General features: G+C 37.0%; 1 protein-coding gene across 1 annotated transcript; it reads right to left on the bottom strand.

Annotated features, from left to right (window-relative positions):
* Positions 1 to 3,551: 3,551 nt before the first annotated feature.
* Positions 3,552 to 9,313, bottom strand: LOC147868114 (uncharacterized). The gene is made up of 9 exons (XM_087315509.1): positions 8,600 to 9,313; positions 7,147 to 8,428; positions 6,844 to 6,926; positions 6,492 to 6,500; positions 6,118 to 6,206; positions 5,742 to 5,815; positions 5,557 to 5,607; positions 5,330 to 5,406; positions 3,552 to 5,158 (listed from the first exon to the last, which is right to left on the bottom strand). The coding sequence occupies exons 1-9, from the start codon at positions 9,084 to 9,086 to the stop codon at positions 4,287 to 4,289; spliced, it is 3,024 nt and encodes a 1,007-aa protein (XP_087171635.1). The 5' UTR covers positions 9,087 to 9,313; the 3' UTR covers positions 3,552 to 4,286.
* Positions 9,314 to 16,665: the final 7,352 nt, after the last annotated feature.

Genomic DNA, 16,665 nt, shown 5'->3' with positions numbered 1-16,665 from the left:
TCTTGACAAATTATATGGTTTTGGTGATTGTTACTTTGGGTGGTATGTAATCTTTGTGACTTTTTGGATGAGATCATTTCCAAATATACAATTTCTAAGTTAATGTGATATTCACTTTTCAAATATCCAAACAAAAGGTTAATGTGATGATTAATTTTCAAATATACAATGCTTTGCTATTGTGAACTCTATGCTTATGTATGTATGGTTGTATGTGTAATATATTGTGTGCATATATATATATATATACATATAATCTTTGCACACTTACCTATGTAGACAAGACATAAATGTGGAGAGAGAGATATGTAAATTGGAAAACTCATTCAACATTTATCTAATGGACCAGTTGTACTGAAATTGCTTTTCACCTCATTGTCATGTGCATTGTGTTAGTGAAAGCATCTTCATGAAGGACAATGTAAATGTTGTTCAGTCAAAAAGAAACAGTAGATGCGAAAGGACGAGCATGTGTAAGAAGAGGAAATGACTACTTCATGTGGAGGTGCCAGAAAAAACAAGCATGGGTATGTAGGAGTTGAAAAACCCAAAAAACAAACAAGCATAGGAGGAAGAAACATTGGGAGAGGAAACCACATGGCGGGGTATGACTAAATAAATTTGAAAAAGGTATAGGAAGGCGAAGGGGAAGGAAGAGTCGTATTGGGATGGGCATATTCACCCCAAGTGTGGAACATTCTCTACAAAGAACATTATGCCAGACTTTAGCTAACAAAGTCAACGGGCATATATAACACGACTTGCTCTCTCTCTCTCTCTCTAGGTAAAGAGATTTGTCCACAAACAAATAGTCGAGACTCCTTGAGCACATTATTGAGATGAAGTGTGTCCAAGGTGGGGAACATTGGGATGGGTCACCATATGATCAATAGTGCTAATATTCTCTCTTATTATTTACATTTTGATAATTCTTAATTTCTTGAACCACCAAACAAGTTTTATGATCTATATATATTGTTTGGTACAATAAGCTAGACCGCATTGGCCCTTACATAAAGGTGTGAATACCTTCTTTCATGGCTTTTCTACTTCAACGGAATTGTAAAATTCGAAAAATACCTCCCTCACTCTAAATATAAGTGAATCGACCTTGTTCTCTATCTAGAAGTGTGGAAAATGAACATGACTCTTTCTTGTTTTCATTTCTTGAAAGCACGAAGAAAGGCTATAAGACGCTTGTTTTGGTCCAAGAGACCACATTGGCCATTTTAAGGAGAGAGGGACAAATGTCCAATGGGTCAAGTCGTCTAGGACATACTAGATCTCACTTGCACGAGGATCCGGCTAGAGGATGACACCAGAATGCCTCGTCTTGAAAGACCTCTCTCTCTTTCTATATGTATACACACACACACACACACACACACACACACATATAGGACCAAGTGGAGAAGAAGGATCTCTGTCGCTCTCTTTCTATGTCTAGAGCCAAGTATAAATAGGAGGACATGTCTCTCATTATGTATTTGATGGATAAACATAATATTTTAAATATACATGTATACATACATCCATAGATCTGATGATGATCATCAAAATCCAACACAAAATCTAGCAACCCCCAAACAATGTCAGTGTCTGTAGAGAGAGAGAGAGAGAGAGAGAGGCAGGCCTTCTCTCTCCTCTCCCTCCAACATGTCAGTGCGTGTAGAGAGAGGCTAGGTAGGACCCTCTCTCTGCACGCCCTGTCCTTCTCTTCATAGCTTTTCATTTCCACTCCCTCTCTCTCTAGACTCCCCCCCTTCGTCTCTCTCTCTCTCTCTCTCTCTCTCTTTGCCCTTTGGCCTAGCTCTGAGTAAGTGTACAAGTTGATCTGACCATTGAAAACCCTTTTGCTTCTTTATCTCAAGTGCTTTTTGCTTTTTCACATAGGCATAATACACACACACACATGCATGCATGCATGCACACCCTTACTTCTGCCTGTAACCTCTCATTGTCTTGTGATTCAAGTTAACTTTGTTCATTAACTTTGTCCTCTTCTTTTCAAGCCAAGGGATTTCCATTTAAGTCATGCTATTTTGAGTGAGCCATGCTATGAATAGTATACATTGTATAAGTGCTGATGGTCGTTTATGTTATCATCAATATACGTTGTTGTATACATACGTGTTGTGGGGTCGTTTCTATAACGAATACTATATGTGGTATCACTGCGATGGTGATTTCTGTTGTAATAGTAAGACATATCATTGTGTAAATGTTGATGGTCATTCATGTTTTGAAAGTCTCTATAGTAGACATGTCATTTATGTCGAAATAGTATCAATATTGTCAATGTCATTAACACATAAATGCACCGAACATTGAGAGGCTTCATGAAGGATAGATAGCGTCGGCCCATTATTTACATTAAGTAATGTTTCTTTTAACATTTTACACATCACTCATGAATGCATTTGTTCACGTCTCTGTATGACATTCATCCACTTCAAAATTCGCAAGTGTGTAGTCTCGTAGTAACATGAGGGTCAACTTGTACATGAATAGAAGTTCTCCCCTCCTCCCGCCCACGAGTAGAGCATGAAAGGAATGTTTCTTTTATCCCGTAAATGTGAATGTAATTTTCCAACATAAATGTAAGTCATGCTTGCATTATTTACATTTATGATAAAAACTACCCATATAAATTGGTAACCTAATGGAAAACATAGATCCAATGCATTCATACCAAGTAAAACCAAATGTTGGCCATCACTTCTGATGAGCCATAAATGATCCAATGATGGCACAACTTCTATGTTTTTACATCATGAGTGATTCATTCCGTTTACCATTTACCACTACATGCCTAAAGACATATGTATATATCTTTTGTAAGCATTCATATATTTGTATTCCACGCCAATGCATTTGAAAGTAGTATCCACAAGAGGGAACCTATAAGAGTGTTGTTTCCTAGGCATACTACCAACTATCAAAACATTTTTTTAGCTCAAGTATTAACCAAAGAAAACATGACATGCTAATAACAATGGAGACTAGATGTTGACGGACACGACGTAACTCAGAGGTAGCATCAAATTCACTAGTAAATAGTTCCAATAGCTGGTTTACTCTTTATTTGGACCTTATAAAACTTTGAGGTAGCTTTGAATTGCTGGCCAATAATTCCAATCGCTAGTTTACTCTTTATTAGAATGAAACTCATTCAGGAGTTTTTATCTCTCTTTTGATACGTAGCTCATGTACCATAAAACCAGGAGGACCCTCCTAGTGTCTTTTATGTATCAAACAAGGCCTTCATGAAATATGCCGACAATCAGGGCACCGTCACAAAAGTGGGAAACGTACGGTCCTTTTCACATTCGATTTCAACAAATGCTTCAAAAAGAAAAGGATGTCCTCACATATCCTATCAAAGCTAAATAGGGCTTCTTTTTGTCATAAAAAGCAAATATTGATATAATGAAAGGTTGTGCATACGTACAAAGGGGACGATAGTGTGTATGCAATGGTATCGACGTTTTTTCGTGGCAATATGGCACTCTTGTCTTTCTGAACGAAAATTTAGAGAGGGAACCAATCGATAGTGGCCGCAAATGAAAGATATGTATTTGATGGAAAGACTACAAAGGAGAAGTGTTTTGTTTTTCTAACACTTGGATTTGATGAGAGAGAACATACATCCCAAAGTGTGGTTTTTTCTCTACAAGAAACTAGACAGAACAGTCCTTAAAAGAAGCCTAAAATATATATATATACATCAGGTTTCCATGATGCTAAAAAAGAGGCTTTGTGATTGTTTCCTTCACGCCAAAGAGAACCAATATCTTCTTCATGTTTGTTGTGAGAATGAACATGACATGATGACTGATTGATGCAAATTACTCGTGCCCATCCGGAGAAAGATTTCGACATGTACATTATGGATGCCATTCTTGAAGGGGTCACCCATGCCTGTAAAAGACCTTCATCACATGTTGACACATTTCGCCCGTATATCATCGACAGCGCAATATGCTTGGTTCAGAAGGACATTTTCTTGAACAGATCAAGGATCTTGCTCCTGGGAGGCCATCATATAGATGGCAAAAGCTTTTACAATCGTCATCATTATATGTGGCAAAAACCTTTTGTTTTGTTCTTACCATCCATGAATTCACTCTCATGCTTGCCTCTTGGATTGTGTGAATGAATGTGTAATACATGTGGGATTCGTTAGATGATGAATGAAGAATCGTTCAGTTATTAGTTCCATCATTTGTTTGGAAGACTTGAGGGAGCAAAAGTTTGTTTGTATTTTTTTTCGCATCTTCAGAATGTCAGGCATCATTCCAAGCCGCAAACATCGGTTGAAGATGATGCCCACCGCCGCCTCGAATACAACCAACACTTTGTTGTTGTTGTTGTTGTTGTTGTTGTTGTTGTTGTAGATTTGAATCATTTAACATCCATGGCACGCCAACCCCACGATGATGATACTCCTCATGATGCTCATTATTGGCCGATTCGAGTGCTTTTGTATACTCTCCTGGAATCGTGAGCATTTGCTTCGGGCTCCCATCATCGACCTCGCTCATCGAATTCTCAGGGCTTCCCATCATCATCATCATCATCATCGGATGGTCGTTATTCTCGGCATTCTCATGTAGCAGTAGTAATCCGTTCACGTTTGGACATATTTCGGGCTGCGGACATATAAGCCCACTTGAAGATGACCCGGTGGATAGGCTCGGAACGGATGGCAGGATTTCGCCAGGATTGTTTGTCAAGCCTTCGGCAGCATTCTCATCATCTATAAGAGGGCTATGATGACCTCCGTATTTACCAATATCATCATCATTAGCTGCCAAAGAAATCAGCTTCATCTGGCTTCTCTCTCCCTCTTCATCTTCCTTCATGAGCTGGAACTCTTTCTTGCCCTTTCTTTTTCTTCTACTTTCTTCTTTTGTGGAATTCTCTTCTTCTCCTTCTCCTTCTCCTTCTCCCACCCCTTGATCTTCTATTCCTTCTTGAAAGACATCACTGTCTTTCATTTCGACCTTCCGCCTCGCCTCTTCCCCGACCAAAAGTGTGTTACTAGAGCATATCTTTGGGACGTCGTATCGGGTGGTCTCAAAATTCGTTACAGCATGGATGCCTCTGAATTTAATGGCCGCTATATCGTATGCTTCTGCAGCTTCTTCTTGAGTACCTAGAACATATTTGATTCAATTGGCATCAAAAATACATATAATACCTTCTCACATTGAATGTGCTGCACTAACATGTCCTTGCCATGGGGATGATTTCTTCAATTTGCAGAGTTTGTGATCAAAATTTTAAGTTACACAACAATGGCTTTCTAGAGTGCAAGTAAGCTTACTGAAAGTGCCCAAGTATAGGTCTTTATTGCCTGCAACTCTTCCGATGCGAGCTTGCCATCTCCCTTGTTGATGATGCCTAGTATCGTCACACACCGACATTTCAATATTTTCAAGCAAAACAAATTCATCAAGTTTCTCCACGTGAAAGATATCAGCTCCTTTTAATTATCCCAACCCGAAAACAAAAGCAAAAACAATTTGGGGCTTGTTTGGATAGAGATCAAACCTTGTGACACCTCTATAAATTGAAGCCCCCCTTGAAAATCCACTACTCTTTCTGCATTATACACGCCGAAGAGATAGATGAATGGAGTTTCTGTTTTCGTTCTATGTATCATCTTCTTTATTCTTCTTTTTTTTCTGTTTTGTGCCAAAAATGTTCACTATTGTAATGGACAAGAGGATAGATACCTTCTTAATGAAGCTACGTATTCTTGTCTGGTCATATTCTTCATCTCCTCCAACTCATCCTTGTATGTGCTTGTCTGCAAAAACCCACAAACCTCGCCATCAGAAAAAAAAATAGAGAATATGGTCTGTGAAACAGGCCATAAATCAAACACAATGAATAGCAATATGTAGGCATGTATTGTAAGTGTATATTATGCTCACTATGACTGTATGTGAAATCAATGCTGATTCTCTTACATAGTAATGTGGACATAAACATCAAAATATATTATGTATATAGACTTGAATGTAGCTTAGCCTTGACGACACTCAAGCAGCAAAAGAAAATCAGAATAATAGCATGAGTTAGTAGTAAGTGGATCATATATATATTTACTGGGAAATTGGTGTGGGTAGTAGGACCCCAATACTTGAGGGCAGCTAAATCATATGCTCTTGCAGCTTTCTCTTCCTTGTCATATCCACCTGTGATGATTGGGAAAAACAAAATCTATCATCATCACATCGCAGTTACTGAAAATACAATGCCTCTACCGTAGACCTTCAAAAAATAATCTGAAACAATATATAGATGTCGGATACCGAAGATTATATAACAATAACAAAATATTATATTGGCAACAGGGGAAGCTTTTTTATGTCAATGAGTAGCACAAACCAAAGATTTTACCCTCAACTATGGGATCTTCTAATAGAATTATGATGAACAAGCAGATGTACTTGTGAATATTTCATCAATCTTTAGCTTACCGAGATAAACTGCCCTCCCGGCACCATTATTGAATCAGCATGAATTGCATCGTAGAAGAACAAAAACCAAACAAACAAATCATGAGAATATATGTAAGCTATTATATTAAGAAATGAAAAACACCTGAAAAAAGAAAAAGGAAAAACGGAAAACCTAAATTGAGAAGATATTAGTAAATGTTTTTCATGAAATTGCAGACTATAAATATATATAGGAATCCCCTTGAAGTTCCGAAAGATCAAAAAAGCCTTTAGAGCCCCTAAAATTCTGAGGAGACAGGAAATGCAGAGAGAACCCAGATATGGAAATCATATTTTTTATTGTCAGTATTATAATTATCAATGTTAATACCTTGTCTTCCTTTCCTGGTTTGACCTTCTTTTCTGCAACTATTATCCCATAGATGAGCTTCATATCTCCCCGTCCATCTATGCCTAACACAACAAAAGCAAGGTTAGTTCAAAGCAAATTGTTTAGGTTTTAGGGTTATTCCTTATTTTTGAACATTCTAAACATAAAAAACCCAGTCACTAATTGTTTGATTGAAACATGAATGAATATGCTGGTCAGCAAAACCCATCATTAATTCCTCATTCCATGTCAAATTTCTTAAGCAAACTCCCCATTTGAGGATCTAGTATGCAAGTTCCTCACCTTGTCACTCCTCTGTATTGTGAAGTTCTCTGTCCAAATGTATCCAAAGACTTCCGAGGGGCGTGTGCCTTGCTTACCGTCTTGTTACCGCCCCTCTTTCTCGAGTCTTGGCGTACTGTTCCATCACTCGTCATTACATGAGGCTCCACCATTGCTCCCTCGGTTGGACTGGTGACCATGTTAGGATTAGTGTGAAATCCACCAGGATTGGTGGCAATAATACCACTAGGATTATTGCTAAGACCACCATGAGGTAGTAAGCAAGGGTTCATGGAAAGAGAGAGGGATTGTTGCAAATTTACTCCACTGCTCTCCTTCATCACCCCTTTGCTGAATTCATCCAATTTCTCACCACTATTATGACCTAACCATGTCTTTAATGCACTCTTGAATCCAACTACATTGTCATCATGGTCCCTGTTGTCCACCATGACATGATGATTATGGTGAGCCTCCTCTTGCATTTGCAACAAGGCCAAGCTTTCATTTTGGGTAGAAGGATCAAATTGGTAGAATTTGTAGTGCTGGGAACTGTGATCTTTGAGGGGATCATTAAGGAGATGGTAATTTCCATGACCATTATGTTGATGATTTTGGGTATGGTTAAGATGATGATGAGGGGGGGGCATATCAATTAATGCATTGAAGCTGTTACTATGGTTATGGTTCTCAATATGATTATGCTCTGTTTTAGGTGGTCTACTGGAATGAGCGATGGTGTTGTTGCTGGTAATGCCCACATGATCCTCACGTGAACCGTTGTAGAAGATGGGTTGTATGACATGGCCGTGAGGAGGTGCATGATTAGGGTTAGGGTTAGGGTTAGGGTTAAGATGGTCGTTAGGATTAGGATTAAGATGATGATTGGGGCTAGGATTAGGGTTAAGATGGTAATTAGTATTAGGGTTAGGATGAGGATTAGTACTAAGGTTAGGATTAAGATGATGATTATGTCCTCCTTCATGACGATTGTAATCGGAAAAGGAGTTTACACACCCAAGGAAGTCCTCTAACTTTGGCCCACCTTCCTCTACATTTGGCCCCCCTCCTCCTCCACTCGCCATTGTCATCATCATCATGACATTAGGACTAGAGCTCATCACCCGCACTTGGTCATCATTATCATCATCTCCATTTCCATTACTCCTACAATTATTACCACCATTAAACCTTGCAATATACTTCCTGTTATTGATATTGTCTCCATTTGTTACATTATTACTGAACAATGTCCCACTATAATCATGTGAAGCTTCCACTAACTCTCCCTTGAATTGCCAACCTATTGAAGGAATTGACATAGAAAACAAAACCCATTAAGCAAGCGACAATACTAAGAATGTACAAAACAAATTTAAGAATATGAATATGCAGATATACAAAATAAAGCAGCTAATGCAAGAAGATGGATATTTATGAAATGTGGCTAAGATTGAGTGTGAGCATACAATACCTCCTGAATTGTGATTAGGGTTTGTAAGGGCAGCTCCCATCATGGCTAAATTAGAAGTAGGATTTTGCTGGCCACTATTACTACTATTATTAGATAATGATGGCCTCAAGCTAGCAATTTCAAGCATTTGTGAAGTAAAAGAAGGATGAGGATTATAACCGTTAATATGATCACTACTAGGGGTGTGGGGAGGAGGAGAGAGTATTTGATGATGATGATGATGATGATGATGATGCCCATGGTCTCCTCTACTGGCTGAATTATACGCCTGATTTAGATGACTAGTGGTCGTGTTAGTTATGGAAGTAGTAGCAGCAGCAGTAGTAGAGGAGGAGGAGGAGGGGGAGGAGGTAACTTGGTGATGGTGATGACCCTGATGGTGATGAGGGGTCATGTTGTGTTGATCTTGGTCCATGGCCAAGTATGGAGACAATGAGAAAGACAGCCAGCTGTTATTGTTATTGTTGTTGTTAGTGATATGATCCATAGTAATATAATACTAGATTAGTTGATCCATTGCTTCATTAATACTCCTCCAAATGTAGTTAGTAAGAGGAGCAGAGATGATTAAGCAGCAGTGATTAACTAGTAGCTAGCTAGCTAGTTAAATTGATCCAAAGACTGATATGGGTTTCAATATATAGAAGATAGGTTATGTGTATATAAGGTAGACAAGCAAAAGAATTGTTCTAGGAGCGGGAGGGTTCTATCCATGGCTACTACTACTACTACTACTAAAACTACTAGTGTGCTGCAGTGATGGAGAAGAGAGAGCAGAGAGCAGAGAGGTCTTTTGAGAAGGAGATGTGTATCTACTACAGATTTGTTATTGTTTCTTGTTTTCCAAGTATTTTTAACTTTTTGATGCCATTTTGGAAGAACAAAAGAGAGCTTTCTTATTTTTTATCATTTAAATCTGTTTGCTACCTATGGTTCCACTACTGAAAAGCAAAAAAGCAAACATAAAACACCCTTATCCATTTTATTCTTACAAATAAATATTTGATAAAATTTGTTTAATGCTTAATGTCATATTAGTAGCTATTAGTATTTTGTTTTAATGATTTTTATTTTTTTTTATTTTTTTTATTTTTTTTGTATATATAGAGGCCACCACCTCACGTACCGGTTTAGGGTTTAGGGTTTACTTATCACTATATCCATGAATACTAATCATACTTTTCAAATAACACAAGTTCATTGTGAATATGTGTAATAATATTAGGCAATGACTTTCTTATGAATCAAAATACAATGATAAGCAATGATATATTTGGTTTATGGTTGCTTAACTACACTAATCACTTATGAGCAAAGGACAAAAGACAAACATAAAACTAAAACAATATTATTTCTTGATATACCTTGGAAGGTTAGACAAATGGATCCGAAGGAACAGAGCTTTACCTCACCGACATCATCTAGAGATGGTGTAATGAAGGGGATACCTAATTTCCTTTATGTAACTTGACACATTAGGCTCTCATTCTATCAAGTGTTCCCATATAGGTTCTTGTGGGTTTACCTCTTATCCTACCCTTAAACCATTAAAATTATATTTACAATTGGTTCATAAGGTTATGCCTACAATAGGCTCAGGTCTATAGAGAAAATGGGCAATCTATTTTGAATCGATTGCATTTGTCATGAATGGGTGCAAGAACATAGTGGATCCAAGGCTAATGTATTGGCACTTTGGGCAATTAAGTTTCTTGATATTCTAGAAAATCCCAATGTATGGGCTAGCATATGACATGTACTTTACACAAGATGATGATTGTAGAAATGTGAGGCATCAATGTTAGGCAAGCCACATTAGAAGCCTTTATCACAAGAGGTTGAGAGGGTGAAGTCTCCCTAGAGAGTCCAAACTCAGCATCAACCTCATTGGAAATATAATGACAAACATGTTAGGTTGATCATCTCCTTCAACATGATTACATATTTACTCAAGGAGAATGTCAAGGCTCTTGGAAGTTTTCTAAATCGGCATCAAATGGTAGACCGACAAGTAAACCTGAAGGTGGAATGTCTTTAGAATTATTGGTGCAAGAGAGTTCCTTTCAAGACAATTCGAAGACTATGCATCAATATCTTATTGGTAAAGAAAACCAACACAAGTTCCTCTAGTGGAAGTTAGGGTATTCTTGTCTGTTGAATCAAAGCCAACGAATTTCATCGTTGATAATTGTTACTTCACATTTTTATTCATATATGCCATCACTTACTTTGACACTCCCAATCTTCTATAAATTTCCCGTGGACACATTAAGATTCATCCGACCAACAACAGTGGTTTCAAAAAAAACCCTCTTTTTACAATGACTAAGGATATAGTTGACCTCTTTATGGTTTAGTTTTAATGAAGATGGTATTTATTTGGGATGTGGAATTTGATGAAGTTCTACATACTTTGAATGGGAGATCCACGATGTCAACATGACGATAAAATACATATTGGAAGGCCAAGCCACATCACTTTGAAATATTTACTTCTCTTTGACAAAACATCTAAAGACAACACGGGTCCAATAACTAAGTATGTACCCACATATTTGTACCCATTGGGCCTATATCTAGCATAGGTTGACGATGTAAAATAGTTATGGACATAATAGAGTTTAACAAAGCTAATTGTCACACTCTTAGAGGTGGAATTCTATCTCAGGATGTAGGCACTCTACATATACATAATAAAGGTGATGTTTTTTGTTTTTTGTTCAAATCAATCCAACACACATTGGTGCAATTTATTATAACTAATCTTATATCTACGCTCTCGTGTTTATTCTTGATTCCCCTACATGATGAATTTGATGCATTTTCTTCTATGTGCACATAACATTGGTATTATGATAGTTTTGTTGCTTACTTTGGAGAAGATTTAAAGTTTATTCCTCACAGCAAAGGAATATGCTTTTACGTAGTTTATGTTTGATTACGAAAAAACTTTATGATTATAGTACAATTTTCATGGTGATCATGATGATTTATTGTATTTTCCATAGAGTGACCCAAACTCGGTTATGTTGATAATTGTGACGGTTACTTTGAAGAAGATAGAAAAGTTATTCTAGTAGGGAGAAGAAGTATACAAATGAAAGTGTTTTCTAGATTGTGTTATATTGTGAGAAATTTGATGCTCAAGTACCAGTTTAATTGTGATCATAAAGTCATCTCATCAAAAGCCTCTTTGAGATAGTAACATGAGGGTGGCATTTTTTTTTCTAAAGGAGTTCATCTCTTAGTTACTTTTTAAAGCACGTGCAACGTGACGGTCTTGTGTTAGTCAAGAATTAGGTTGTGCTGAATATGAACAGACATCTATTTGGCAAGACTACATGAACGAACAGTAATATGTGCTTGGATTATTGCGTAAGAACCTTATTGTATAAGTTTTTTGAAGCCAATGAAATTTTACTTCACATGAGGCTATCATTCAAGCAATAATTTATTAACACATATGAGGTATATAAGCTTATGCACAATTGATGCAAATGAGGATACTAGTGATATTGATATTGAAACATCATTATAGAATCAATTTACTTTTTGTTATCAATAACATGACAACCAACATTGAAGAGCAATATTTCATGATAGTATCTTGTATTATCAAAAGGTGTCACAAGATATCATGTTATCTTTTGCGAGACTTTGTGCCATTGAATCTTTGAAGCCCCCTCCTAAAATGCTAATGATAATGCATTATTATTATTTTCAATCCATGTGCATTTTGAATACTAGTACATAACGACCACATTAAAAAATGTTTAAAGGGAGATTTGACCTTATTGCATAGGTAAGTAATGAGTAGTACTAGGACAAGTCATTCTTGCATTTAGGTCATTCTTATACATGAATATCACTTGCTTGATCTATCATATCTCTAGCTAATACGTGGCATACAAACTATTCACTCTTACACATGTAAACAACCAAAGACACCTATTTTCCTTGGTAAGAGTCGACAAAAATTGGAATAGGTGAAAAATAGTTCATGTGGTAAGTAGTTCAAATCAATGATCCTCGTATAAAAAAAACCCTTTCAATTTACATATTGAACTTACACCTACATAACATGAGTTCTCTCTCTATCACTCGCACAGACACACACACACACACACACACTCTCTCTCTCTCTCTCTCTCATAAACAAACATATGCAATATACACATACATTCACAGTTGTATGTTCACAAGCATGCACATTGATAATTTGGTTTTAACTTGTATAACCTAATGGTCATCAATTAAAAACTAATAACTCCATTCCCTATGTTATCTAAAGCCATGCTTATGTTTAAAGCAACATTAATGACCATAAGAAAATATAATGGTTGGCTATCTCGATTCTAAACCATACATTGCACGTGTTATCTTAAGACATTGGTGCATTTAAGGCAATGCCAACAGGTGTAATAATTACATTGTCAGATTAGGTTGGCTAAAAGAGTCCTCAAAGAGATGTTCCCATCTTTGTTTTTTGGATGGATTTTGCGAAACATTGACCATGGTCTACAATCTAATGGTTTTTGTCGAAAACATCTACAAAAGAAACATTCTATTGATTTGTTTCCATGCTTAAAAGATTCATTCTATCTCTTTCTTTGGGAGGGAGTCATGACAAACAATGAAAACCAATCTAAGTAGAAGAGAAAAACACCCCTTCACCACGATTTTATTTTATGTCTTTCTATATATCTTTCATAACACAATGATAAATCGTGTGTTGAAAGGTTTGAAAATAAATGGTATTATGAGTGATCTAGTTTTGTGACAAAATAAATTGTTCCAAGGTTCTATGATCTATCCATGAATTTCAATGTTTGACCAAGTATTGTATTTGTGTGACATAATTCACAAACATCGCACAATTATCAATGTATGCTTAAAGCTACGACATGCATTTTTGGCTAAGAATCATAAGTGAAATTGTTTGTGTCCCAACTTGAGCCAAGTATGGAATTTTCTCATTTTCATTCAATAGTAGTACCACAAAACATATCATCTTTGTTCAAATCAAACCATGTTTTGTTGTCTTTTATTGCCAAAATACATGGAGGACATGTGTTATAGGAAGAACATTATGTCTTCTTCCTTTTATGTCAATAAATTTGTGTCTATATTTCGATAGGTTTGCTCTTTCTTAATCAATGTGGTCACACATTTTAGACCAACCAGTTTCTAGGTGCATTCATGAGAGGAAAGTGTCGTAGGGTAAATGGGCACGAATCTATAAGAACGTTCCCATAGCTATATATTTGAAAGTTAGATGTCGGTCATTGTTGCACATGGTAAATCTATTGAGCATGTCTTAAAATGAGATAAACTTGCCTCAAGAGTGTTGAATGTAACCTTTCTTTCTTGAGAAAAAGATAGAAGTTGATCCACGATATCACATTTATTCTTTACCAAAGTGTTGCGTCTGATTGCTTCTCTATTAACATCACAAGGAGGAAATATTTACTATATGTAAGTCCTTATTGACTAGGATTAAGATCGAGGGAAGAGTAAGGGTGTAAAAATTCGCTTGGAGAGTGAATGCATCAATTTCCACAATCATATTAAGTACGATGAATTAGGCAGGTCTTCTCCAATAAAACCGTGCATCATGCAATGTCACTTGCATAATATATGGAGTGAATAGGCCTCCAATAAGATGCAACTATAACGTCCCTATTGGGATTTGTATATAGCATTATCATTTGTAAAAATTCAAAAACTAATGGAAGAGTTTTATTTGGAAAAATAATAAAAGAAGTATGATGAATTAATGGGGTAACACATAAAAACTACCACGTTAAGGTATTTTGTTTGACAAATATTGAAACTTGAAAGTGGAAGAGATCATTGGCAACTCTTCAAGCATTCATTTCCATTGCCTGAACTTTATATAAATGGATATTTTGGGAAAATTTGGCGTCAATGCTCATTAGAAACAAATGTTATTTCAATGAGGCATAAGTACACCAACATGTGTGCACACATAAAAGATTAAGAAGTTGTTCAAATACGAGAGCAAGGAAAATAATGGCCTCTATTCAACAAATGAAGACATGCTAAGATTGTTAGTAGTTACACATCTAGGAGCCTCGTGGTTGCAATGACACAAATGTATACATTCATGCATGCACTTGGTTAGAATCGAGTCTCTTGTAGCTAATTAGGATGTCAATCTCCTCAAACTCATTATATTCTTCAGTGCAATATTTTGTTTCGTGCGCATGACTTCTAGCCAGGAAGCTCCACTTGCCAACAACACCACCCAAGACATATACATAGCCTTGCATAGGGTTGAAATACTACATATACTTCTAAGTTCTATCCTTTGCCAATAGCAAGCCACCTAAAAACTCTGTCACATCATTTGTTAAACCATATATCACGTTTCCTCCATGTTGCATCACGTTGCCTCTAAACAAACACACATGATAAGAGCTATCTCATGTTTCAACCGTAGTCCCAACTGGGCTTGCAGTGAGTGCGCTTCTCTCTCTCTCTCTCTATTTATTCCTCTCCACCAAAGAAAGGTTAGCTACGAAACTTCATAACTAGCTGATGAAAAAGAAAAAGAGATCAACTGAGGGATGCTCTGTGTGTGTGTGTCTCGGTTAGTGACTTAGACCTGCACCTGCTCTGATGATGTGACAGGAAGAGCGTCGAGAGGTCTAGTGAGAGGAAGAGAAGTAGAGTCAGAGAGGAAAGGTGGACCGTCTGTACTGTCTCTATACGGACAGGCATGTGGCTGCAATTATTGAGAGAGAAAGACAGAGAGAGAGAGAGAGACAGACAGTGACCCATCGTCGGTCTACCATGTACATTGAGCAAAGGAGAGAGTCGACGAAAACATGTGGTGTGGCTTTCCACCGGCAATCACCGGTCTTCCTTCCCCTCCACACACAAATGTCCGCCCGAATGTGAAACCGGACGGACATATTATCTTCTATTTTTCAGAACATTATTCTTTTGATCACCCCCCCCCCCCCCCCTTACACACACAAAGAAACAGAAAACAAGAACAAATAAGACCATTTCCAAATGGGCCAATCGCCTCTTGGTCTCGACATATATTCATCCCTACGTAGATTTCTACCACCCAACTCACCTATCAACCTATCAAAGGTTTTTTTGTGTGTGCGTGGGTGTTTCTCAGATAATTCATCACATCCTTTTCATTCACTATCGATGTAGAAAGAGCCAAACTTGTCATTCAAGTAAACTGACTCCAAATGACTTTATATCTAATATAATGTGTCTAATCTCGTCTTTGCTTTGAATTTAGAAAACGAAACCGAATCGTCTCGTCAACAATTTTGTGAGCATTGATGGAATGGTAAACAAGAAACTGCCGACGAAAGTACAAGGTACACAAAAGCATTGCTTTTACGAATATTCGTACTGAAGCAATGCATATACACGCTTAGTTTAGGAGGGGCAAACACATAATGCACGTTTTTCGAGCAAATAAATTGCTAACAAGTAGTGGAGGATTAGCCTATTTATAATTAGCATTGCACCAAATGATAAACCAATGGTTATAGGTGTTCAAATCTAAAAGGCCATTATTTGTTTGTATCCAGTTTTTAACTTATAAAAAATAATGCAAACTAATAAACTTCTCGTAGGAAAAATTATGCACGAGTCCACTAACTAGCACAATGGATATATGTGGGATCACATAGATTAGTACTCCTAAAGATAAGGCAACACACATATTGGCTAACAATCACTAGAGGATATATTAATGGATATGGGCGATCCTCTTCCCTCGATTGTTTTCCTTCTAAACAAGTTAATAATAAATCAAGTGTGTAATGTTCATTAGTGTGTGTATCTCACAAAAAATTCCTTTGTTTCAAGATGGGATAGATGATAAATGCAATAGCAAAATGTTACATACGTTAGACAAATGAGGATAAACACATCTCGAATCATAAGATTGATCGCTTTTGTGGTTTCATGAGATCATGATCATGATCAAAAGCTCATCTCCTTGTCAAACTATTGTTGTGGTGGCATATTGAGTCTGCATAAGTTCCCATCCGATAACGTGCTTCTGTGTG

The sequence above is a fragment of the Azolla caroliniana genome, unplaced genomic scaffold (assembly GCF_043228905.1).
Source record: "Azolla caroliniana isolate FFs.n. ecotype wild unplaced genomic scaffold, voAzoCaro1.0.p SCAF_1, whole genome shotgun sequence".
NCBI lineage: Eukaryota > Viridiplantae > Streptophyta > Polypodiopsida > Salviniales > Salviniaceae > Azolla > Azolla caroliniana.
The sequence above is the reverse complement of the archived record's forward strand: the minus strand, read 5'-3'. Positions and strand labels throughout refer to the sequence as shown.